This window comes from Seriola lalandi, unplaced genomic scaffold, assembly GCF_002814215.2.
Source record: "Seriola lalandi dorsalis isolate HSWRI2012SDOR001 ecotype SW California unplaced genomic scaffold, Sedor1 jcf7180002054972, whole genome shotgun sequence".
In the NCBI taxonomy this organism is placed as follows: Eukaryota; Metazoa; Chordata; class Actinopteri; order Carangiformes; family Carangidae; genus Seriola; species Seriola lalandi.
This window is the reverse complement of record NW_019525660.1, coordinates 1,557,155-1,584,810: the sequence shown is the minus strand read 5'-3', so window position 1 is coordinate 1,584,810 and position 27,656 is coordinate 1,557,155. Positions and strand designations below refer to the sequence as shown.

At 38.9% G+C, this 27,656-nt stretch overlaps 1 protein-coding gene across 1 annotated transcript in view; it reads right to left on the bottom strand.

Moving 5' to 3' along the window:
- The window catches only part of rxfp1 (relaxin family peptide receptor 1), a 63,044-nt gene extending 35,514 nt beyond the window's left edge, over positions 1-27,530 (bottom strand). The window contains exons 1-2 of the mRNA XM_023397975.2: positions 27,245-27,530; positions 18,009-18,146 (exon numbers count right to left, since the gene is read on the bottom strand). Coding sequence (XP_023253743.1) covers positions 18,009-18,146; positions 27,245-27,287 — 181 coding nt within the window. The 5' untranslated portion in view covers positions 27,288-27,530. The remainder of the gene's footprint in view (positions 1-18,008; positions 18,147-27,244) is intronic.
- Positions 27,531-27,656: the final 126 nt, after the last annotated feature.

The window sequence follows — 27,656 nt, the reverse complement described above, 5'->3', positions numbered from 1 at the left end:
GAATCGGTCAAATATACAATTTATTTATTGCTGACAAAATTGGTTGTTTAATCAAGCAACAATTTGATATATTTGTGGCGACCTATTGCCTCTCATCTCTTGTCATCTTGTGTCCAGCCCTACAATGTATTTAATGAAGAAAACAAAACATTTTATATAAGTGATGTGTCATTAATATCAATTATCAAGTAAAAATTCCAAAAAGTTGCAGATGCCCACATCTCAAATGTGAGAGCTTGCTGCTTTTAAAGGTTTTATACCCTGTTAAATGGAATACGTTTGAATTTTAGACATAAATTGTGAGGGACATTCTTTCATTATTTTCTGATATTCCATTGACTAAACAATTAATCATTTAATTGAAAAAAATACTCCAGTTTAATTGAAACAACTGTCTGTTGCTGTCCCAATGGTTTTTATTACTGACTATATTTTGTCTACTCTACAATGGATCAATTATAGAATAATAGATTATGCCCTGGTGGGTGATTATCACAGGCCAGATTTGGCCTTTTGGTTAATTTTATTCAAGAATTCTTTATGCTAAGCTACTTTGCTGTTAGGGGTAGTTTCATATTTTGTGCAAAAATGGGAGAGTGGCATTGATCCTTATGTTTTTTCACAAAAATGTAAATCTATTCCTTTAAAAAAGATGAAACATTACCTGTAAAAACAAAAATCACCTTTTTCCCTCACAGACAGTCAATTCTCCTTCTATTTAAAAGCTATGAACAACTTTCCCACAATGATTTATAATTCTCTGTGTAAGTAAAGAAGTTCTCAACAAGCAGTGTGGCCCTGTGGATGGGTATCCGACTTGAAATTAAATTAAATTGCCACTGGAGCTGAAGCTCTGCACTCCACACTATGTAGATGTGACACCAGCGTAATCAGTAGCTTGTCTGTCGGCTAAAAAACACTAATTCAAAAGAGTAAAGGCAGACAGCATGCGGTACTCACAGGCTTGGCTCACGGATTCATGGTGCACATTGAAATTATTTAAATAGTCAGTTCCTGTTTGATAGTGATACAAAAGGCTCCCTGGATCTCCTAATTATTTCTATATTGATTGATATTGTCATTAACGGCTCTTGTGTATTGATTTTAAAGTTATATTGATGAAAGCTATGATGGAAACTGCTACGATCAATGGATCCTCGTGCTGCATGAAAAACTATCTAAGCGTTACTTTATGACTATGGTGAAAGCAGGATCACCTGACAACGATGCTCATGTATTTCAAAAGCTGATTTCATTTATGGATTCTGTTGGTCTTGCTCTGACTGAAGCAGCAGCACGGTTGCGTTTATTTTATCCATAAAACATAAAACACCTTGCTATATGACGCAATCCAATGTAGCACCTCCACAAAGTACAGCAACTGTTGTATGAAAGACATCAAACAGTATCACAAGAGGCATAGAGACATAAGTGTTTTCAGGCTGCTCAGTAGCGTGAATCAGTTTTTGATTTTTATCATATAAAAAAATTGTTTTGCATATTCATGCAGCATGCCATGATTAGATACACACTATTACTTTGTGTCAATAAATCAAATGCTTAAGCAAAATGAAACAAACAATGGAAATAATACTGTATACTGTGAGTGTATTCAGTGAGAAGTGTAGATGTTTGTCTGATACAACTGACATTATGTGAAAACAGTGTGGAGAATTAGCACCCAAAACGATAGCTGCTCTCAGCTTTATGAAACTCTATAGCCAGTTTCAGCTATGGTTCACTCTCACTGCTCTCAAAGCAGCGTCTTTAGCCGCTGAAGGCAGCTGTTCAGAAAAAGAAAAAAAACAATTGTAAAAACACACTGTACACAAACTATTCAGCACCACACAGCAGACAGACAAAGTTAGCTGGTGAACATGGTTTAGCATTTAGCAGCTAAAGAGGCAGATATTTCCCCTCATGAGCTGACAGAGAGCAAAAACAGAGCTAAAAGAGGGTGAATATTGACTTGGACACCCGACAGGTGAATGATAATGTTTGTAATGGTAATGTTATATCTGTTTGATGTGTTAATGAGCAACTGCTTGCCAACAAGTTCAACATATCAACTTAACAGGTGATGATATGTCAGTGTTGCATTCACGACTTGCCTCTGAAAATCTGTCATACATGTTTAATATACTGGTACAATTTTTTTTCTATTTAGAATTTTTTTCAAAATATATTAACTCACCTCTAATTTTATTAATGTTTAAATATGGGAGTTGTTGATGTTGGTATACACACTTGTTGCTGGGCAGGAGTAAAGAGTAGCAGATACACGACGGATCAGTTTCCCCTTGTTGTCTCTTTTGAGAAACCCATTAGTCACAGCCTTTTTGTCTCATCTCAATTATCCTGCTTCTGTCAGAAGCTGAATTTTTTTCTTTCAATACATTAAATCCATTACAGATCCTCTGTCGTCCAGGTCATGTTTAGACATAAATCAGTACATAAGAGACTGCCAGAGAGGTTCCATTTAATCCTGACTGAGTTGTTTACACTTTGATGTCACATAAGAGTCATTGAGCAGACGATTAAAGCCGCTACATCTACCTTGAGCAGGCATCATTACTTCATTAGTGACCAGTATTTCCTGTGGACAATGCTTGACAGACCTGCTGTACCTAGTTGCAGTTGCTAAGCTGTGATTGGATGATTGCTGTTTGGTAGAGGGATTCAGCTAATAAAAATGCACCAGAAAAAAGCAAAGGACAAAATATGCTCAGTCTTTTCTTTGGTGTCCATCTGTTTGTGGATTTTCAAAGTTGTATAATCTGCTTTTATGATAGCCAGGCTTGAGTAAGAGACCACACTTCTTACAACTAGCCACATCCAAGAGGAAATTTATCTTTTACAATTAGTCATTGCTGACACCCCATCCACTGCAATATTATATTTCATTTATATTATTTTCAGTCAACAGTCTAATTAGAGGAGAATAAAGTCGTAGACGTGATTCCACGGTTTGATTAAGCCATGAAAGTGAAATTATAAGAATTCACTTTGAACTTTGGCTTCAAAGGCAGATTAATTTGTGACTCATTATATTATTGTGATGATAGACATAAGTTAAATAGCACAAACAGAGTGATGTGCAATCAAACCAGTAATTGCAAAAATGATGGAATTAACATGGTCAGCCACACTGACACAAAAGAAGAAGGAGAGAGATAGACAACCAATGACGTGATGTAGCCTGCACACTATTTAAAGTCAAATACAAAGAGATTCGCCTGCAGATATAGGACAGAGAAAAAGAAATGTATTCAATTTATTTCTGTTAACAAAGTGCCCTCGACCATCTGTCAGTGCACTTTGTTGTGAATATGTTAAAACGAAATCCATTCCATCCATCAAAAGAATACTGAAATATGATTTCAAACAATAAGTCTGCCCTAAATTTCACTTGGCAGCTTTTTACAAACAGACATCAGACCTGCATTACATATTATCTTCAATTCAGGTTCTCGCGACCTGGAGCCCCCGCTGGTTTTCCTTTTAGTCATCTGATCAGGTGCTATCTAGGATGCCATGTAAATGTAATTAGGTAGTTGGAAGGGCAGAGGAGCGGCAACACTATGTGTCCCAGGACTTGGTCTGATAACTGCTACTGCAGAGGATATCTCTGACTACTTCTTATCATAAATGCATGTCCTGAAAATTTCCAGCATCCAGAGAAGAGATGTGGTTAGCTAAAGAGATGCAGCCATAACACAAACAGATGATACTTCTGGTTTTAAAGAATAGAAATATGTTAAGGTAAATTGGGCAGAGGGTTATTGAGAGAATGTGAGAGTGCAGGGGATGTGAACAACTCTTCTCCCAGGGGCGAGTGGGAGATACTTCCACCCTTATCTGGGAAGAGACTTTGCTTCTTCATGCTCTATTGTATGAACATGTATTCTATTACATGCAAACATTTATTACAGCAGGAGAAAACATGTGGAACAAAGTGACCTGAAACAGTTGGATGGATCAATTCTCACAAAATGTCATCCACTTAGAAGTCCTTTGATTTTTATTTCAAAATTATCACAGCTGCAAAATGGGCTTGAGATGATGCAACTGTGTTCAGGCATGGCACTGGTAAACAATGTGCAATCAACTCTGTATGGTTTTCCTTATACTTCACTGAGCCTGGTCTTCTACAGGAGGATTAACCTGCCATGACCGCTGTCAAAGTTTAGCACAAAGAACAGTGAAATTCATTTTGGGTCTGGAGCAAATGAACAGCAGGCGTCTGGAAAGATTGTCTTAAAGAGCTCAGGTTTTGCACTTAAGCCCTTTTCACACCTACAGCTTAATTCTGAAATTATCCTCAAATTATCCATGTCGGGGGGATGTTTACACGAGAGCTGATGTGCCACAAAATGCTCCATCATCTCTCACTCTTTCTATGAGATAAATTGGAGGGCAAAAGCCATTCTGCACTACATTTGTCTGGAGCAGAACAAGTGAAAGTTTGAAAATTGAACTTTTCTTCCCTACGCGAACAGACTCAAAGACAAGGAAACTGATGGCCATCCAAGCAGAGAATGAAGGGGAAAAAAAAGAACTAAAAACATCACAAAAATATCAGTTGGAAATTTTGAACATTCAAGATGGGGGGGGAGGGGGGGGGCAGATAATTGAGGACTAAGCCTGTTGGTAGCCTGGATTTGTAGAAGACTTGTTAGCTTTTACAGTTGTACAGCTTTATCAGTGGGGATAGCCTTTGTCTATGTGCATTTCATGGCTGACTTATGCTTGGTGAGAGCAGTATACACCATTATCCTTCTCTGTCTTAATATTTACAGTCGGCCCAGTAGTTATTTAATGCTGGGTAAATTAATGCTGTCTTGCACTGTTGCTCTGAATGCATTTTAGAGGCTTATTATTGCACCAGTCAGCATTTGGGTTTTTTTGTGCTTTTGAGTTTCTCCTTCTCCGAATTAAGAAGAGGCTGCTGTTTGTTGTAAAGCTTGAAAAGAGACAAATTTGTGCTTTTGGGAAATGAAAATATTGAATAAACTTGATTTAACTTGAGTATGTGTGTGAGAGTCAGAGAGAAAGAAAAAAGAGTGTGGAGAGTGGGGAGACAGAATTTTGACATTTTGGCATACACACACTTTTAAGGCATAGTTTGGACCAAATATTTGTGTAGCTATAAGGCCAGTGCCACTATATGTGCTCAGAAAAAACTTTAAAGAAAAAAAAAATGAAACGGGCTCAAGTGCAAATAATACTTTTCAATACTGTTTTACAGAATATCTAAACTCGATGAAAATGTTGGACAAGGTCATTTACAGGTCTAAAATTGAGTAAATAAATGCAGCAAGGCAGAAAAGCTGGTGAACATGGACAAATACTTTCTTTCCACTCCCACATTAATAACATCACTCGGTCTGCATATTTCCATCTACGCAACATTAATCGTCTCCGCCCCTCTCTCACCCCTCACACCACTGCCATTCTAGTTCACACCCTCGTCACCTCGCGCATTGATTATTGTAATTCACTCCTCTTCGGTGTCCCCCACAAATCCCTCCATAAGATCCAACTGGTCCAAAACTCTGCAGCCCGTATCATCACCCGAACCCCCTCCTTTCACCACATCACCCCCGTCCTCCAGCAGCTCTAAAATGTATTATTATTATAAATACAATGCTGGATTTAAATTATTACTTTAAAAATAGCCTTACAAATGTTTTATAAAGAAGGAAATGCATTCAAAACATTTGCTCCAACAAACTAACCTTTAAATAACTCACGACAGTAACAGGCACCCACAGTTACACTTTGTTTCGTCCTTTATTTTTTCAGGATAGTCTATTTTGGAATTCAATCAGTGCACATTTCATTTGGCACTACAATAACATCTCATATCGACACAACATTAGATCATACTGAGCCACCAGTCATTATTCAGAGACTGTCTGTACAAGCGTCCCATCAAATTACAGACAGCACATTCTTAGCATGGGGTAATGAATCTTTTATGAAAATCAAACACCAAATTCAGAGGCTGTTTTTGTTTACATCATTTGTTTTTCATTGTTTTACAATGTTAGAGAAAAAGCACAGTTAATTAAGCAACAACATAAGTGTCTTCAATTAGAATATTTTTTTGCCTTTGTGATGTTTGACTCCATGGGGAATGCCACTCTGGGGCTCTAACATGAAACAAACACATGCTACTGAAAATAAACAGGGCCCTTCAACTAATCAGTGGCTTCACAAGTAGCATTTATTTCATTAAAAAAAATTAGCACCTGCACTTCTGACATGGAAATGTGTTTCTGATTATATCCTCTTGAGTGATGTTGTCAGTGATGGAGAGGCTGTACTCTGGATCTAATCTGTGAACAGAATGGCCTCTTGCCTGTTGTGACATGTCATACTGTATATTCAGTTTGTCCTCCTGACAGCGGTGGTGAGTGGACAGGGGTTCCTTTCTCAGTGACACAAGGAACAGTGTTTGCTACAACTGAACCTGGAGTCTTTCTGTGGCAAAAACGTTCTGTTACACTATTACATCATCCAACCAGCTCTTTTTTTTTTTAACAATTCTTAACTCTCTGCGTCAAAGTGTAAAAACCAACAGTGTAACCTTATTTAAACCTCCTTACTGGATGTGAAATACACTTAGCTCAGCAATTCTCTGGATAGAAATAACATTGCATCTTTCAGATCTGAATCTTTTGGCTTTGATATCCCCCAAAACTTGCTAAAGAGCTGATGCTGATACAGTGCAGAAAATCTCTTCAAATGCACGGTCAAAATGGAAAGTAGGAGTATGTTGTCAACCACAACATGTTTGGTGAAAATGGGAGCGATGTATCTATCCTGTTTCTGATGAGAAACATTTAAAAACCTCCTGTATTTTTACACAGCCGTAGTTCATACATTGACATCCAGAGCACATTCAAACAAACCTAAATGTCATGTAAGCCCCCAGGACTGGAAATGGCCGCCTCATACATGGTGCTGTCATTCAGTGTTTGTCGTGCTTCTATGATTAATTCAAGTTTTCTAAAACCTTAATAACTTTTTCTAAATCAATGTGTTTGGGGCCTACATGGTTATTTACTATTTTTCTTTGTTTTGGGGCTTGTGCAATATTTCTTGCAAAAAAAACCCAGATATCTCATTAAAAACCACACAAACTCACAGCTAACATTAATCATATGTAGGAGAATATTTTAGTAACAGCACCAATGAATGAGGAGAAATAAAAAAAAAAATTAAAAGGTCTGTGGAAATAGAACCCATTAATCAAAATTAGTTATATGTACAGTTATATAAGTTACACATGTAAGAGTTGTGATAGTGGTAACAAAACTAGTAGTCGTATTAAGAGGCGTGATAAGAACACAGAATGCTGTCCTTTAGAAAAACAGCTTTCACAAAACTTTTCTAAGCTGCTCCGAGGCCACACTGAAAGGATGAGTCAGTAACAGCTTCAGTGCAAAACCTCAGCTCGCCAGAAACAAATGACTCTACAGATATTCTTGGAAATGTCACTAAATTGCTCAGACAGTCCGCGCTGCTTGCATCAGTTTATCATAGGAAAATGCAAAGCTCAGCTTGGGGTTTTATTCAAAAGAATTTAAGTAATAACAGCCAGCACTCAGTAAATTTGCACAGGAGAGTGGAATTAAATACTGAAAATAACCTCATTTGTGGGTGTTTGACAAGGTACTTAGACAATGGTGGACGCTAAAAATATGTCTTGAGAATGGATGAACCTACAGGATTCACATCTTGTCTTCTGAATGTCTTACACTACAGGATAACACTGACATTACTAACAAGCACCTTGAAAAAACTAGCAAGTATTGCAACTGCATTGCTTCACCCTGATAAAGCTTCATATTGTTGTATTGAACTGACATATTCCTTCATAATCATGAACACAGGCGGCGCAGTTTAATGCTACTTTGCAGCTGTATTTATGATCTTGTTAGGTTGACGTCAGTGAGCAAGTTTGGACATGTGGTACAGGAAATGGTGTAGAGAGTGATAAACTACACTTCTCATGTGGATCTTAATTAAAAGGTACTCTGTGGAGATTTCTTGTAATCAAACAGTTCTGTTTACATCCAGTGTTTCACAGCAAAACAATAAGTTGAATGCATTTCCATCTACATAAAACATTTGCAAAGACAATTGTTTTGGAATATTTTAAATCTGCATTGTTGGCTGGAGCGGCCACGGTCTGGCGATACATCACCAAATATCCGTGAGTGAGTGAGTGAGTGAGTGAAAGTTACACAATTGTTCGAGCATTTACAACAGATCACCCCTTTGGTGACTTTTTTTCAAAAAAGCTCAGAGCAACAAATCTGGCGACTATTTGGACAAACGTTCGTTTCTTTCCGTGGAAGAGAGTCGCCAGAACTGCCCCACGAGTGAGAGGAACCCCTCCAGATAAAAGGGCAAATAAGTGAAAAACAGCAGAATGGGATAGAACCAAAAGGCAATGTGCAAAGTGAACCTAGTAGTTTTAGTTCCCTGGGGGCTGGTGCACTTTTTTGGGGCAGTACCCGTCTTCTCCCATTATTTACAACTGGAGAAGAGAGGGATTTTCTATAGGACTTTTGAATTGTTTAATCTGGTGTTTACTCACAAAAATCACACATCCGCCTTCCACCATGAGCCATCAAACATTGAATTAAACATATAAACCTAATGGCGCTTTTAAAGGAGACAATACAACAACAATACATAGTGGATTTCATATTACATCCTTCAAAAACCTTAAATCAAGCATAATACAAGTGGTTTAACGCATTAAAAAACAAAATGAATGTTTCTTAAAATGTATAATAAATTTTACTTTGATCATATTAATAATAAAGACATGGTGAATGTTTAATTCTGTTACTTTGTGTGGAGGATGCTGGCAGTATGATCACATGGAAGATATTGCCTATCTTTATTTTACATATCCCTTCATTCTACAGAAATCTGGAGATTGAACTGAATCATAAAAACAGTACATGGGTTAGAGAATAGTAGGTGAGTTCATATTATATAACAGAGTTATATAACAGAGATATGTGTCCGTGTTTTTGACTTTGTTATCTAAGGAGGGACAGAGTGTGTATGCATGTGTGAGACAGAGTCCAGGGTTCAAACCGTAGTGATAATCACAGTGTTTTCTGTGTTCAAATACCAATGCAGAGATAAAGTCTTATTGTTACAAAATAAAGATTGTGGTTGTTTACTCCACAATTTACAATTTTGCCTCATGTCCATTTAGATGATCCTCTGGTGCTGTCAATTTGACCCATGGTGTGGTCATACATCTCCCTGACGTGCTAAAAGCTGGTGTGTTTGTAAAAGAAGAATCCTTCCGTTTCCTATCCCTTTGATAGTTCTGTGGTTGGAGGAGTAAGGAGGGCGACATTTCTGGGTCCATAACTCTACATTTCCTACAACTGTGAACTTCTGACTAGCGTGTGACTGATGCCAGGCCACGGATGTGTGCTACAGCTACTGATCAACATCACAGAATTTCTACACATTACTTGAGTTTCTCTGAAAAAAGGCAAAGAAGTACCACTGCAATGAACAGTACAGAGTGATTCTAGGATCAATGATAAAACAGTTAAGCAGCTGTAGTTATCCTGTAATTTACAAACTCAGAATATGGATTTAGTTATATGTTACTTTGTAAGGAAATCTTGGAGGTCTTAATAGGGCCACAGCTCTGTAGCTTACCGAAATCCTGCAGGAGGTGGGCCGACTTCTCTGGTTTTAGTCTGATTTCCTACTCTGAGCTGCTTGATAAATTCGGCTGTGGCTCTGTATATTTCTGTCTTAGTTAAAATTGTGATATTTATTCTCACATCATTAGCAAAAACACTGTGTTACGGCCACTTGTGTGGGAATTGTGCCACTTAAAATACTGCTGACAGTCTCAGAATAAGCCTGTCATTATAGAAGTGTTGCATTTTTTCAGATCACATTTTCCCAATCATTGTCTTAAGCTATTCACACAAACCAGCTTACACTGCTCTGATGCAGATGCGAACTGCTGAAGTGGAAATTAAACCAGTAACAACAGCAATCGCTACCTACTAGTCACCATGGGAACATGATTATGTTGGACAAGCACAGGGAGGAAAGATAAAAGGTTTGTAGTTGGAAAAGTTGACCTCTATTCAATTATGGTATTTCCTGAGGAATACTGTCAGTTCAAACAATTTGTCAGTAATGGGTATTATATAGCCACGGTCTGTGCGGACCCCTATGCTGACGTCCATGTGTAGCCCAAAATTTGTGAGTGCGTGGACGGCACGGTTGTGCGAGGAGATCTGGTGTTACTCACAATAATATGATTCTTCTTTCAAACAATACAAAGAGCCACACTGAACTCCTGGCCTTATTCTGCTATTATTGTTATGCAGTCGCACATAATATTTTCTGTTTTTGCCTTCCTGTTGTTATCTTCGTCTACTTCTTGATTTTTATAGGTTGGCAAACAACATTGTCGTGCATTACCGGCACCAACTGGGATGGAGGTTGTGAGGTTCGGGAGATGCCCATGCGTGGAAGACCAGACGGACAAGGACCCTCAGTTGTAGTATGACTAGAACAGAGTGTGTGCACATCTGGAGAAAAATCTGCAGCTGCCCGCTGACACGGAAAGCATGCCTGTGCCTTTAACCAGTCAATGGGAGAATACACAGTGACAACAAAAGAAAATGCTGCTAGCAACATACTGTAAATAGCAGACTGAGTATGATCACACCTCAGCTCAACTGAAACTGCACTGATGCTAAAGGCAACAGCTGGAGCTTGAAAGTAGCAGGGCTGATCTTTAATCTTCTAAAACTTTTTATTTATATATACACACACACACACACACACACACACACACACACACACACACGTAAAGCCAGGAGTAATCTCTGAGATGAAGATTGGGGAATGTTTCAGCATTATGATGGAAAGAAAGAGGTTCAGACAAATTATTAATTCTCCAGGCCTGCAGTTAACCAAAGCTCTGCGCTGATGTTCATCGTATGGGGATAAAAAAAAAAAAATTCCTCCAACCAACATGATGTGAACATCAGAGTGACTGAGCAGCTGCAACCTGCTGATTTTGAATGAAGTTTTTTGGCTGGCAGCAGAGGAAGAGACCAAGGCCAATCCTGTGACAGATGACACCAACCTACTGCCAACAACACATGAGAGAGTGTCAGTATGTTTGATGAAGCCTTGGATGGCAGGAAGAAAAATGTAACAAATGACAACTTTTTCACCTCTCTTCACCTTGATAACAAGCATCTTGAGAGAAATACTATCTGGTAGGGGATGTATAAAAGAAAAAAAAAGAAAAATAGAAAACAGAAACTTGTGCATGGAGCCGTTCAGCACCGAGATATTTTCTGTCAGTGTGGCTCTCACTTCCCACAGTGCAGTGAAAGCCACAGACGGAGAGCCAAATGATGGGCCGTCAGTCTGTGCACAGATTGTGAGCGCAGAGAGGAGGAGTAAGCCAGAGACAGTCACATATTAAAGTTCCACAGCACATTGTGGGGAGGCTGCACAGGTCGGGAGGTGTTCTGTGAGGGTGATAGACGGGTGCAGTATCTGGCAGCCATCTATGCATGTTTTGTGTGTAACATTTTCACTTGTGTGTCTTGGTATTTATTGCTCCTCCAAACGCTGAACTCAGTGGAAACAGTTAAGTCAGGCTTATATAATCTAATCAGAGAAATGTTCTTTTATGAATAGCAAGTTCAAATAAACTTGGGCTAAGTAACTATGGAAACCTACGGAGCCAGAGGGATCACATGGAAGAAAACACTATGTGTAGGTTCAATGTAGCGTTGACCTAAATGCTAAGTTCAGCTTCCCGACATGCTTCCAAATACAATGCTAACAAGCTGATGTTTAGTGGCAATGTTGTTTTCCAAGTTCACAAACTTATTTTAGCGTGTTAGCTTACTAACATTTGCTAATTAGCATTAAATGCATTTTCACCAATTTTGTATTCCCTTAGCAATTTGTTTCTTTAAACGATTATCTTAACACAAACAGAAACACGTGAATCTCCCTGATAACGTAACAACCCTATAGATTTCAGCTTTGTTTCTGAAAAATCTTGTCCATCATCCTGGCACGGCAGATGGATCTAAATACTATAGCATCCATGAATCTCAGGTGCCGTTGCTATGGGGGAAGAGACCAGTCGGAGGCATGAATTTCAGAGTAGGGGATTCACCTTAAGACTCCAGGTTTAAAATATCAAAATAATCTGACAAAACTAAAACACAGTATCTACACCAAAGCTCTGGGCCAGCAGTCCCTCATCACTGTTCTATTATTCACAAAGATTCAGGAAAAGACAGAATAAATACGACAATTTTAATGAATTTCTTGAGCAACACATTTGAAATTCTGTTTAATTGTTGCAGGTTTCTCTGAATCCTGGGGGTGGATTCGTTAGTGGATTGGTTACTGAAGTCATAGAGGAAGGATCTTCCCAACACATCACTATTTATATTTCGTGAGGTTTCAAATTTTTCTGTCATTCAACTGCACTGGAACAACAAAACTACCACACAACAAAGTGGGATATGAAAGGTACTCTGATGATAATAGACTTTGCTGTAGTGAAAAATGGAAATCCTCCAACATTATTGGGGAAACAGCTAATACTACAAACTTTGCAACGTCATACACAAAATGCAGGGCGACAAACTGCTGTGTCTCTCACACACTTAAATTTCCATTAATAATCATCAAGCTGCACTGACTGTGTCCCAAGCACAAGTTTTAATTAGTGATCCCTCTGAATTCATGAAAGCACTGAGAGCATTTCCCTACCTCACCTTGTGAAACTTCATCCGCTTTCATACTCTTCATCAAAGCAAGGAAATTATCATCCTCCTACATCCGATCACACACGTGCATGCACAGACACCCACCACTTACACACACTCACAAAGCTCACACACACACACACACACACACACACACACACACACACACACACACACACACCTTCTGTTCAAGTGACATACACCCCTCTAGCGTCCTGCTGCTTTGACGTTCTCTTAAGTGCTTATGAAAATCTTGACAGGGAAAGCCAGACCAGCACGCGGTATTGCTGATGAGAATCTGCTTGATTTATTTTTCCTCTGACATTGGTTCAAAGGAAAATGTTAAACACTTGCTGCAAAACATCAGCGTATGGTGTTCAAACCTGCAACCCAGCAGGCCCGCAACTGACAATGAACATTGTTGATATTTGGATGAATGTAGGTTGTTACATCTATGACCGAAATTAAAAATTAACACCCAATGACAATTTGATGTACAATACTGATGAAAACTGACATTGATATTTTGTTGGTTTTAAGTTGTGTTGCCAAGTAACCAAAACGTCCAAACGTCTCACGCCAACGTCATACTGACATAAAATACCAACATTGTAGTCATGACCGAATGTTTGCTAAACGTCACAATGTCAATCAGCCAACGTTGGGTTTTGACGTCAACCTGATCATTATTTCCAACTAAAATTTTACTGATGTCCGAACTCAGAGTCGTTCTTTGTCTTTCTGACGTTACAGTGACGACCAGCTGGGAAGTTACATATAACCTCAACCTCAACCACAATCGCTATTCATCAGTTGGAGTCCTGCTATAACAGTACGGTGAAGCTCTGTGTTGAATCATTTTCTTGTTACAGGTCAAAATTGTCGTACAGCACAAGCTACAGTAATATCAACACACGATTACTTATTTTTTCACTAACCTTTTCTCAAAAGGTAAGAATAAATGTACTTCTTTTATGTTTAGTAATTGTTTTTCAGCGTGTCTTCTGCCCTATGCATGTAGGGGCAGAGCTCTGTAGCTAGTGATATATACACACACACACACACACACACACACACACACACACACACACACATACACACACACACCACTAAACTTCAACAGCAAATGCATTTCATAGGAAACGCAATTGTGACTCGGTTAGTTGCAAATACACTGATACTGAATTGGCAGTTAAAATGTTCATAGAGAATGTACTTGTTTAGTGCAAAACATTATTAAACTTTTTTTATGGTTATTTTGTTTAATACAAAAAAAAAAGTTCACAATGACACAAGATGTTGATTTACATTTAACCAAAACCACAATCTTTCCCTAAGCTTTCCTAGGGTGCTTTTGTTGCCTAAACCTAACCACAGACAGGACTGTGGATGTGAACTCAACTTTAAATTGAATCCTTGAAAACTTGAACACTACAACTCTTTAAGTCAGAGTTCACACTGAAGGCGAGCCTCTGAATGCAGCATAATGAGGATGCGCTGTCATTTCTATCCATATGAGCTTCCAACCTTAGTGCAGTTCACTTGTCTAGACAGGTATAAACGTTATGGGATGAGTTAAAGTGAGGCCATACGGCAGGTTACTGCACCATGATGATTAGACAGTGGAAATTACGACAAAAGATTGTGATGACGTACATAAGCTCTGCAGCTAGTGTAACTTCATAGGAGCTGTAGATTTTTGAATGATAACAAATCAATCATTATCTAAATTTAAAGGGTTCAAATTCAAATGGTAAACACTGTAGTAGACACTATTTAACATAGATAATAAACCTCAGGAGAAAAGCTGCAATTCTGAGCTGATTAACTAATTAGCCGATCAACAGAAATGTAATGGAAACTATCTTCATAACTTTTTAATAATTTTTTCTTTTCCAGATCAGATAACAAACATTAATTCCAGCTTCTTGGTGCTGCTTTTCTTTGTTTCTTTGGGCTGCAGGAAATTGCAACAGGCAATTTTCACTATAGATGATTAATAATCATTAGCTGAAGCATTAGAAGAAACTCTCAATGAGTTTGGGCAATTTGCAAAAGAACTGCTGTTCTCCATAAACTTTGCTCTTCACCAACACTCATCCCCAGCATTGCCCTGATGAATATCAAACCCTCCACCCAGAAAACGGCTGGCAAGAGGGCACCGTCAGACTGGATACTGGAGGGGTAACCAAATAGCGATTCAGTCTGAATATCTGGCTCTCCCGTTGTGCCCATGGTATTTGTGCTTGTTCTGTCTAAACTATTCACCAGATGCATGCAGCTGATCACACATTATTCGAGTGCTTCTCACACCCTTGGGGCAGGCTGCTATTTTCAGCAGGACGTTAGAAGCAGTTGGAGAAATTTGCACTGTTTAAACCACATGTCTTGCTCAGGGCTGCTTGAAAAGAGAGCGACAGCCAAACTGCCCCAAGAGGATTTAATCAGTCACCCTCAAAGTCTGAGGTGAGCAATGTGTTCTTCCTGACAAGAGCAATATCCAAAAGGTCTGGGAGTTAGCAGCTGTGGATGTAAATAGCCTCTTTGCAAATGCAGTAAAACATTTCAAAGTTGACTGTGTTGTCCAATCACTTATTTCAAGAAATGTTTATTGACGTTTCATCTACCATGTCCTCAGATACAAATCATTACATTTTCATTAAATTTTAAAAAACAAACTGCAATCTAGTGAAGTAAGGTCATCATTTTATGAAACAACCTTCATCTCTACTGATGAAAGAAATAAATGATGAAAAGTGAGTCATGAAATGAATCCAACTAAAACAAAAGCTTAACTCTAATTCTCAGAAGTGTTGAGTGGTGAAGGACAACAAATACAAATGAAAAGGCCTATTCTCAAACTAAAAACTACCTAAACAGCATTCATATTTTTATTCAAGTATTTTGACTTGCAATATATTACACCTTTCCTGGATATTTTAGTCAAATCTCCTTTACAAGAGTTTGGTCACAAGCATCTTATGAACATGTGACTTTTTTAACCTACATTAATTTGTTACCCCTGGGGGGCAGGGCAAAAAAATGCAAACAAAAGACTAACAGTTTATCACCTTGTACTGTAAAGTCGATATAGCAAATGTGTTAGCAAACAATTATTTATTTACTCATCCAGCAGATGCAGAGCTCCACTATCATGAATTTACAGTTGCGTTTCTGGCAACCTGACAAATGTGATGGAAGTCCAATATTCATTTTAGCTAGGTTTCAGTCTTCATCAACTCATGAAAAAAACAACCGACTCTGTAGCTGCTAAACTATAATATAAAAATATGAAGTAATGCTGCTTTAAAGAAGTGCGAGGTTTGTGAGAGCGGGCGAAGTGGGCAAAGGCTGCCACTAACTGCTACCTGGCCAGCATCTAGCCTGGCTGTCTTATGGGCATCCTGCCCAGAATATACCAGCGGGGCAGCTGAACACCAGCTGATAGAGAAGATTAATAATATTTATGCTGTACTTGTCCACCAATGTGAACCACAACCAAGTTACTATGCTGCTGTGATGTTCGCTGTGCTGTGTGTGATTGGATTGTGCTGCTGAAACCAGGAAAGTGGGGGTGCTGGTGCGTGTAAAACGGGGGTTTGAAACTTTATTCGATAAAACGGCAACAAGTGTGAGCCATCAATGCACTAATGTCACATTTGTGGTGGCACACTACTGAATATGGCTGGATACAGGAAAGTGCTTCTTTTTTCCTGTTACCATGACAGGCAGGGAAATGATTCTAACTTTAAACCTCCAAAACGTGCTGGAAAAAAAGCCGACATCAGAAAATAATACTTCCTGTGGGATGACTAAACTGATCCTGGGGAATGGACGGATGTCAGGGGGATTTTATAAACTTCATTTATTATGATATGACAACTACTTTACAAGCTGCACCTTGGGGTCTAATAAATTTAGGAAATCAGTCATGCATCCTGTCTTCACAAACTGGAGCTGCAGATCAACAGAGATGAGAAGGCTCAGACATTAAAAGGTTACCATTTCAAAGTGCTACCATACTGTAACCATATTCAATATTTTCTACCATCATTTTATGAGTTCTTTGTATTGAAATTGCATTTTATTTTGTTAACAATAACTTTGAGTCAGTTACAGTGTCAGTTGTATGTGTGATTGCATACTGATGATATGATGTTTGGACACTTATAGAATAAGTTCTTTCCACAACTGAGTCTTGCACCTGGTTGGGTTCTTGGGCAACTTGTAAAGAGTTTTTATATCTGGTAAAAAATATATTTTATTTTGCATATGAGTAAAAATTAATTTGTCGTGGTTGGGAGAGACAAAAGAAAAGGAAACCTAGAAATGAAAATAATGTACAGTGTTGCATTCATTTATTCCTCTTTACCAATATATTTGGATTTTTTAAACAGATGTAAGAACCTCTCACCACAGTGTAGAAAACTACAGGTGGTCAGTTTCCGGTAAATCCTTGTTTCTTGGCAGGTGAGTTAAAGAATGAATGAAGGTATTCACACTGTACCAGTTGTGCACAAAATACACAGAGATTTGGAGATGGAGTTGCACTGACACGGCACAAAACACAAGGGAATGTAATCCAAAAAATGAAAAAAATGGATCATGCAATTTTCATCTTCTTACAAATTTATTTTATCATTTGTTTATTTCCCTGCACAGTTATGTGTCCCTGCAATACCCGGATGCCCCGTAGTTTTATCCATACTGCCTACGGCAGCAACAGAGCTCTGATTTGATTATGAGTATAGATCAAGTTAGGCTCAGTGCTGTGCTCTGCAGAAGTCTGAGGCGCACGACAGAAGCAAATTTCAGAAGCAGATTTCAAAAGCAACAGCTGCGTTTGTTAGGGTAACTATTTATGTACGGTTTTGCATTTTTTAAACATATAATACATATTTTTAAAGTCTATCGTGACCTCAAACTGACTTAAAGAGCAACTTCACACCCTGTTGTGGCTTGAACAAGTGATTGTATAATAAAGTAAAAGCAAATATAACTCACTTATCTAAAAAAGTGGATTTAGTGTAAAGTTACTCTTTAAAAAACAGTCCATTTGGTATTTCCTCATTGTACATGTCCACTATTATCTAGGTGCCCCACAGAGCCGGTACATTGCAGGTGTGAGCATGAAGTTGTACAGACACGGTCACATTAACATTTGTTCAAGGAGATACAATAACTCACCACAGTTCTCCTCGTCCGCTTGATTTCCACAGTCATCAATGCCGTTGCAGTGCAGGAGCTGAGGGAGGCACATGGTCAAGTTGCCACAGGGGAAATATCCAAGGGGGCATGTTGCCTTCTCCTCCGTGACATTGAGTGCTGTAAACAAAGCAGAAATATGATTATGATATGTAAAATTTTAATCCACTCGTCTTTGTAAGAGACGTGTTGAGCGCCCTTGCTAAAGATTTGAGTAAGTATGTGGAGTCTGTGCATCTCATTATGGAAGCTTTTATACGCTTGTGTCCAAACCCACGTCAGTCCTACAGGGAGCTGTTCTTTGTGAATGTTGAGTTGCTGTGTTTCTTTAATCAACAGACTTGTGTGACTGCTGTTGTTCTTTACTTCAGAGTCTAAATAATGCAGAGACATAGAGCAAACAGAACAGTCTGACAAATGTGGTGAATGTAAAACAAGCTTCATGTGCTATGCAAGCTGGAAGAGAAAATTACTCATTCCCTCATCTCGTCCTGCCTTGATTAGTCAAACTGCTTATTCGTGTGCCATAGGGAAGCTGCCTTATCGTGCCTCCGCTTCAAAATAAAGCAAGCAGGCTAATGACGGTGCCAGCTGTAGCTTACGTATTAGACCTGTACTGGCATTCAATTAAGAACAGATTAGAATTTATGATTCTATTTAGCAGGCTGGCTTCATGTTAAATCCGTGATCATGTTTTGTCCCACTGAGAATTGTGCTTAACTGCCTGTGTCTGTTTAAGTAATGCTTTCTGCATCTTTGCGATATACTTTGTGACTGTAATGTTTACTTTTCAAAATACAAGTCCCCACTGAGGTCACACTACTGCATACTGTAACCACACTGTAGAATAGTGCAAAGTAAATAATTACTATATTATTTTGTGGGAGATAAACCAAACATACACACACATATTCACATACACACGTTCAGCTTTTAAACACAAAAAACTGGGCTCAACAAGTTTTCTTCATTAAATGCAGAGCAAGTTACTGACACTGACATGATTTAATAATATTGCAGCATTAATTTGAATAAACCACCTTGTAATATTATATAGAGTATCAGAAGGTTTACATTTTCTGTCTATAGTAAAACACTGTAAAAGTAAAAGTGCTTGCAGTTTTAATATTTTTTAATTTGACTCTGTAAGGCAATAATGTCAGTGAGGTACACTACGTAATGATACAACTCAAAATGTCTCAGTCACTATATAAATATTTTCTGAATTTTTGATGAATTCTCAAAACACGAGAGTCTTTACATATCATATATCTCTTCAACTATGTGTAGCCAGTTCCCTTCAGTTAGAGGGTCTTCTTAACATCTCCTCAATTGCTGCTAACAGACCTTTTACATGATATCGGTCCTCATGCTGTACCTTTTTGTGTGTCACCTTATCTAAACATAACTCCACGAAGGTCTTGAGTAATACATCACCCAATGAAGACATGAATGTGATCTCCATTTTATTAACCACACATCCTCCAGCATGACAGTTGTGTAGTGAATATCTACTTCAGGTCTTAGCCTGGAGCTGGTGGTTTTTCTTTTTTATCTTACATACATTGTATCTTTAGATATTTGTATTTTGAGCTCTATTTCTAACTTATCTCTAATGTACAGTGTAGCGGTTCCTCTACTCAACAACAAACGTTGGTGAAACACAGAAATCGCTCTGCCAACGATGTTCTTGTATGTGTTGTTCAGTGACACAATCACTATTTGGCTCACAAAGGAAAATGTATCATAAAACTGAAATAATCTGCAGGTATGCTACCTAAAAAAAAAATCTTTGACACAGATTGACAGTAATTTACGCATAAGTACGGTCTATCGACAAAGTTTAAAGTTCAATTTTTGACTACTCTACATGCCCTGATTAATCTCCAAATTTTTTTTATTAGTATAATATCAGTATTCATGTTGAAGATCTAACCAAGAAGCTTAAATGAAAAATAAGTGCCTCTCTTTTATCAGCACAATACAGATTGGCAGATTTTATCAGTGCTTGACCATGAAGATGTAATTTACATGCATGGTGCTGTGTACACCCACAAGCCACTTGATGCTGTGTATCACAGCGCCCTTTGATTTATTACAGGTACATTGTATCCTCTATGAGAAGGTGGGGTGGACATCACTTACCACACTATGGGAAAAAACACTGTCTTCTTTAATTTCATAGAGCCATCCTAAATAAACCACCATCTTATTTATTATCATTTTTAAGACTCAGGAATATGGGATATCATACCTGTTAACAGCAAAAAACTAATCTTAAAAGATTTAGTAGTGCCACACCTGTCCTATCTTTGGGGAACTGAAGGGTTGTGCACTTCTTTCCTCTCCAAAGGATTGCCACTGGGAGAGATTGGAACAATCTCCCAAAGCAATTCTTGACCTAAAGTCTAATGTAAGTGTTGATTTAGGGGTATATCATTTTCCTCATACAACTTTGATTATTTACTTGTAATGGTTACTCAATATTGCAATGTTTTCCCATCAATCTGAGATCAAGGCCTGTTGGACTGCTTGTGTTTGGAAATTTATCAACAAAATCTGTGTTCTTGCTACATTAAGCTTGTCAGGTAATGAAAGATTCTAAGAACTTCATTAGCTTTGTCAGGCAATTGCAATTATTTTAAGTAGATCAAGATATCATCTGCGAACAACCCAATTTAAAATTCTGCTCCTCTCACCTTTATCCCTGTAATCTCCTCATCACAATGAAAATCACAAAGAGGGTCATGGACAGACAGCAACTGATCTCTTAAACCGATTTGTACAATTTTAATGCAGACGACTGAATCCACATTGTAGCCACATTTGCCCAGAGATCTAAAATTTTGAAAGCCTTTTCTGTGTCAAAGTTAATTAGCACTTTCTAGCTCTTTTTGTACTTCCTTGATTATATGTACTAGTGTCTTTCTAATGTGAATCATGTGTTCAGTGTTTCCCTAAATAAAACCTGATTGGTCCTTATCAATTAAGTGTGAAGCAGATTTTCATTCATTAATTGCTTTTTCCTATTCTTTTTCAGTGATATTTGAGTCTACAATGGGATTCTGTCTTTCCCCTATTGCTGGTAATGAATTGAAAAAAGTATTTTTATTATTCATCCACAACTGAATAAATATATTAAAGTGTAGCATCTCTACATTTATGAAGTGCATTAAGCAGCTGTTCCTTCCTAATAAACCTAGCTAATATCTTTATTGCTTTGGGTTGCCCTTCATAATAGGTTTGTTTCAGAAATCTCACATTTTGTTGTATTTGAGATTGAAACAGCAACTCCTCTTTTATAACCCCATCTAAATGAGCTATAAAATGTATTTTTAAATCCTAACTTTTTGAATTTTTTATGTTCTGCAGAGTATGTCTCTTACGATTTTTTTCTTCTTCTTTTCATTTTATTTTATTTGGCTGTTATTGTTTCGCGCTTATCACTGGATTTTTCACATTTAAAAGAGATCATTTTAAGATAGTTAAATTGTATCCTGCCATTTCCTCAAATGGTCCTCCATCCTCCTACACTTCTAACGCTCTGACATTAGAACTCAAGAAGACTTCAGATAACAAAGGGCTCCATCTGTTGGTCGCTTTTGGAATAAGAGGAGCTAATCCTCCTTTGTAGGAAGGGCTCCTCCCTCGAGGCAGCTAAAGCGCCTATTATGGATCTTCCTTTCCTTCTAGATGTGCCCATCCTTCCTCTGTAGTTTAGCCTACAAGCAGTTGGGTTACATCTGAAGAGAAGCCTTTGACTTGGTAGGGACGCTGTGGCTTTGTATCCAGCCTCGTAGCCTAGGTTAACCAATACCTGAAAGTAAATACAGCCCCATAAAGTGTTGTATTTTCATAAAAAATATCTGCTTCTCCCCCTGCTCAAAACATCAGTGTATTGTGGGTGTTGAACTTCGGCGCATGGTTTCTTTTTCTGTGCTGCCCTCAGCTTTACCTCCCATTCCTCTCACTTGTTTCCTTCATCTCTGAAACTCCTGCAGTTTCTGCGTTGCACGTTGAGTCATCTCACTTTGTGCTCCTGGGTCCCCAATGCGTTGTCATAGAAACACTATCTGTATCCCTTCCTCCATCGCATATCCTCGTTGGTTTCCTTCACCTGGATGTCCAGACCCCTCCTCCTTCTCAAATCCCTTTCTACTTCTGTTGCGTTATTATAGTCGACGTCCTTCGCTCCAGTGAATTCTAATCCTTGTGAAAAGGTGTCTGAAATTTAAACCCCCTTTTCTTTTAGTGCTTTCTTAATTTCCGTGAATGCTGTTGGGCGGTTATGTTCAAAAACTGTTGAACTGGAAGAAATTAGCCACTATGGATCACAGCTCTTCTCTGGAGTCTCCCTCTGCACCCTTTGGTCCCCCTCAGATATGCACATTGTTTCACTGCGATCTTGTGTCCAGCTAAACTAATTTCTCTTGTAGTTGTCTCTGCTCAATGTGTTTTGTCATCAGGCCTTCTTTACTTTCCAATTTGCAGTTGATGTCATCCCTAAGGTTCATGAGTTCTTGTCTTTAGTCTATATTGATTGTTTTTCATTCATTGTTTGAGATTGTTTATTTCCTTGGTAATGTCAGCTAGGCCCTTCTGCAATGCTTCAGCATGTCCAACCGCACCACGATTTTCTTCCCCCTCGAATTTCTCTTCTATGTTGAATTCTTCCTGCTTTTCCTCTTTCGTCCTCTGTCTGTTCCCCCAACTAATTCTTCATTCAACTCAGGAGTGTATTCATCGTGTTTGTTTAGGGGTACATTTACTGTCGATTTGTAGGAGCTCTGAAGTGCTCATCTGATCCATTGTCAACCACAACATCCTGCTGGGCCCTCAAAGATTGCATTGCCTTCTTCTGAATAGAACAGTGAATTTTTACCTCTGAGCTCTTTCCAGTGAAGATGTAGGTTAAATTCTGTTGGAATTTGAAGAGTTCAGGGTCCCATTACATCAAAAAAAAAATGTTCTGTGTTGTTTACTTGTGTCTCCAGGCATATTGTTATACTATGTACAAATATATGATGTACTATATGTGTACAAAACATGCATTTTCATATCAAAATCCCACGCTTTCATTTCCTGTAAAATGATCAAATTTCCTCAGCGACATATCGTGTTCTTGGGGGCATACATACAGATTCAATCCAATAAAATCACAGATTTTCAGGGAATCAAACAGCTGCTTCCATCATAAAAAAAACCTGCATGTCTACCTTAGTATTTCAAATGAAGTCTTCCGGTCTTGACATTCTGTTTACCACAAAAGCACATCAAACACCACAAAATAATTTAACTCTCATGGTTCTTTTAAAGAAAATTTTGGGGATGTGCCTCATGTTCCAGGGTGCATTTTGTTATTCCTGATAAAAACATGTCAAACATCAGTGATGGGATCAGTTTGGGATATTTCCAGCATCAGCCATCATTTAAGCATTATTAGTGAGTCGTCAGGGAAGAGATGACAGAAAATGAGGGAAGAGATGGGGAAAGACACACAACAGACATGCAGAGTTCCCTGACTGGACTGACTGAGGATGATATGGTTCAGGATCAGCAACCGCTTCCCACCAGAGGGTGAACAATGGATCTTGAATGAACAATGAAATTTAAAAACAAAACAGAACACACAAAGAACAATAGAAAATCTGATGTCGAAACTGGATTTTGGAGGCATTCCCCCAAGGTCTATATGCTTGACCCACTATTTTGAAAAACAGTCATTTACGTAAATAGAATCCAATCACAGAAGGGGGAACCCTCGGCAGCATTAATAATCTGTGTTGGCCCACAGTCATTTGGGATGATTCATCATGTTACCATGTGGTGAACAGCAGTGTAATCACCGCAGGTAATATTGACCCTGGAGACAGCTCATGAAAATCAAAGTGCTGTTGAGGTATGACATAACTAACACACAGTATGATAAGCAATGCCTCGAAGCACAATAGTTCACAATCTTAAGAAAGCAGTGCCATTTTTATGACGTTATTTAATGCATTTTTTTATTGACCAAGGTGACAAAGGACTGACCTTAGATTTAGGACCTATATTTACTTTGCCTGTTATTAGTGGGGCCAATACTAAATTTCAACTGCAGCCTGCCTAAAGTAAATGGTACAGTATTTATGAGTGGGTGTGATGTGCAAGCAGCAGATCTCACTAACAGTTCTGAGATTCTTGCTTCTTTTCATGAAGACTCGCAGCAAAAGTGAAAACTGTTGCTACTAATGTCTCAGCCTACACTTAAAACTTAAGTGAACGATACAATACGATGTGTGAAACATGTTACATCTCTTAACATTTGTCTCAAAGGTCACAATTCACCTGTAAAGTTTACTACTGTAGGTCTTTTCTGAAGGAAAGTTGCATTCCTCTAAAGTAACATGGTTTCAAATAAAACACAGGAGATCACTGTCCATTACTGGCTTTGCTTTGCTTTAGATGTGCATCTTATTTATAATGGTGAGGTTACAGTTAAGTGCTGGCACTTAACTATCAGGGGGATTAATAGGGGCTGGCACTTAACTGGTAAATACCCACCTGACAGGAACCAAACTAATGAATAACACCACGGTCATTTTGCCTCCAAGACGGATGGAGGGATGATTTAAGGCGCCTACTTTCGAAGACAGGTGCCAGATAAATCCCCATCCCCTGGAGTTTTAACTTGATTTCTTGGCCAATATGAAATTCTTTCAGAAGTAGTCATTCTCCAATTTGGGTGAATGTACGACGCCTGGCCCTACATCTCCATGCTAAATTATTTCAGTCAAAGGATCTTCATTGCTGCAAATGCTAGGTCTTTGATTACATTGGAAGAGCTCAAGGAGACACCCCATATATTTATGATTAAGAAAAGCGAAAACCAATCACTATGACATACAAAATCTGCGCAAGTATTTAACCAATAAGCAACAATGAAGACCGGCCAACTTTTGGGTACATCACGCGGAAGTAAACAGGTGACATTACTGGTTACTTTTCTCTTGAGTTAAGACAGCACACGTGTTATGAATCATTTCCGTAGCTGTGGTTGTCTTCATTGTTGCATGTCCCTAATAAAGCTTGCCAGTCAAAGTATCCCCTTTTTCAGCAGGAAAGTCAGCTGTGGATTGTCAGTGTTTAGGGGGACTGAAGAGACATTAACGTGGACATTTCACTGCCCCTTTTTTACAGCATGTTCTATAAAAACACAAACATGACAAATTAAAGACGTATTACTACTACTGCAGCACAGATTACACCAATATCACATTTGACCACTCTCGGGCGACTGGCTTCATGTTTCAGTAGGGTCTACGCTGACTAATGCTGAAACAGGCAGACTAATCCAATGCTCTGCATGCTCTGTTAAAAGTTGCACTTGAACACACTTCAAAGACCACAGCTAATGGCCAGCTGCCGACATGCATGTATGTTGTGCACCCGCATGAGATGAAATAACCAATCATTATCCAAAAAACATCACGAAAAGACAAACAAAAAAATCTATTCTGAGACACTTGATTATAACCATGGGAAAACGATTCTGGACTTCATTGCACTGAGGACTATAAACCCTAACTATTCAATGTTTTTATGCCACTTGTTATCAGTCTTGCTTGGAATATAAAATAAAAATACAGTAAGTCTGATAAAAACTTTAAAAAAGCCTGAACTGGCACTGTCAAGTTTTCTTGCATTGCCAGTCCATGGTCCTTTACTTGAGGAGAGAAAAGGAAAATGCATGAGAAAGTGTATTAAATGAGTGGAAACAATGATTCACTAGGTTGTCAGTCACTCAGATGGCTCTCTCGCTCTCTCTCTCTCTCTCTCTCTCTCTCTCTCTCTCTCTCTCTCTCTCTCTCTCTCTCTCTCTCTCTCTCTGATTTCCTCCACCCCTGATTTAATATGCTGAGACAGCCAAACAGAAGCTGATAAGGGGCGACTACAGCCAGCAGTGCCCAGCGCTGACTGTGAATTCACTGTGAGTCCAAGAGATCTTTTGGGGCATTTCACTGTGAGCGTGGTTTTGAATAGTTTTTTTCCACCTCCGATCTTGGATTCATGGTTGTAGTTAGATTGCAAGCAGACACAGTTATGCAACAGCATATATACACCATGAGTGTATGAATGAACGTGTCGACGAGAAAAGCCCCATCTCATACCACGGTCTAAAGTGTGAAAAATGGTCTCCGGCCAAACTAAAGAAAACATTTTTCATTTAAGATGTCCAAACTACACGTCAGCTTCCACATCTCAATGCTCCAAATGTTTTCTAGGCTATTGTAATTTCATCTTTGTGGAGCATGTGATTAGGATTTGACACCAGGTTCTTCATATTACATCTTGGAGAGTTGTGCACAAATTTGTGTCCCAGCTGACACTGACTTAAATTTGATTTGTGTGGACAAAAAATACATGCGCACACGCACACGCACACACACACACACACACACACAGAATTAAATCTCCTACTCTCCATGAACTACATGCAATATGTTGTCAGTTTAAGTCCACACATCAGTGCCAGACTGAATTCAGTGTTTGGATAACACTCCTTCAGGCTTCACGCAGACCTTTTACCCTGCACTTGCCCTCAGGACAGGATGCAACAGAACAACTGGACAGTTGCTGGCAACAGCTGGCACATTTACTATTGCAGCAGTGATTGAGGTAACACTGCCATGGATCTTAAAAAAAGCTTTGAAGAAAGAAATCTACAACTGACATAAAACAGCACTGCTGAACAACTTCACACACAATGTAAAAATACATCCAGCTGCACATTAGTGTGAAACAGATGAACAGAAATGCATTCTGTGTTTAAATCAGATTGTCACAGTTAGTCCATAACTTTTCCACTTCCAGATAATTTAACAATATTCAGGCTGTCAACACATAGTGGATGGCGTAAGTATAGTGCCTTGAAAACGTTCATGTGGCTCCCTGGTGTTTCTATACCAATACACTGGATTTAGAGAGATATCCTCCTGATGCAGTGACACCCCTTCTGCACAAACAAATTTCCATTGTCTCTCAGTCTCTGAATTGCCGTCCTCTCTTTCTCCTTCTTTATCTTCAGTACAGATTTGAGAGATACTGACTTGGAATAATCTCAAGGCTACTTCTTAGATCTTGGGAATTCAACATAAATTTGATACCGCCAGAAAATGGCTAAGATTGAGCCGCAAGGAGTCCATAATTTGGTCAAAAAGAGAAGTTCCCGAACTTACCCGACACTCCATAAGCGAATATCACAGCCACATAAACTTGCATGGCACCTTTTCAAGTTTTTCCGGGAAACGTGCGGGTGGTGATGGTGGTGAAAAGCGAGCAGAGATATTCTCGGCTGTTTGTCCAGACTGGAGAACTGTGCGTAAAAATATCACCAAAAGTTTATTCGCCTCTCGCCTGACCGCGTGGACCGCACAAAGAAAACAAGTGGGTCGAGCGGAGGCAGAAGGAGTCTAGTCTCTTCGCAGGGTCGACTCGGACTGCAGCCAGTTCGACGGAGAGAAAGGTTTAAAGAATCAGTTGCCATCATCTGACGCACGAGCAGCGGCGGCGGCAGCACAGGTGCAGCGCGAGTACAGGGGTGGGAGTGAGAGAGAGAAAGGAGAGAGAGGGGAGGGGAAAGGGGGTGGG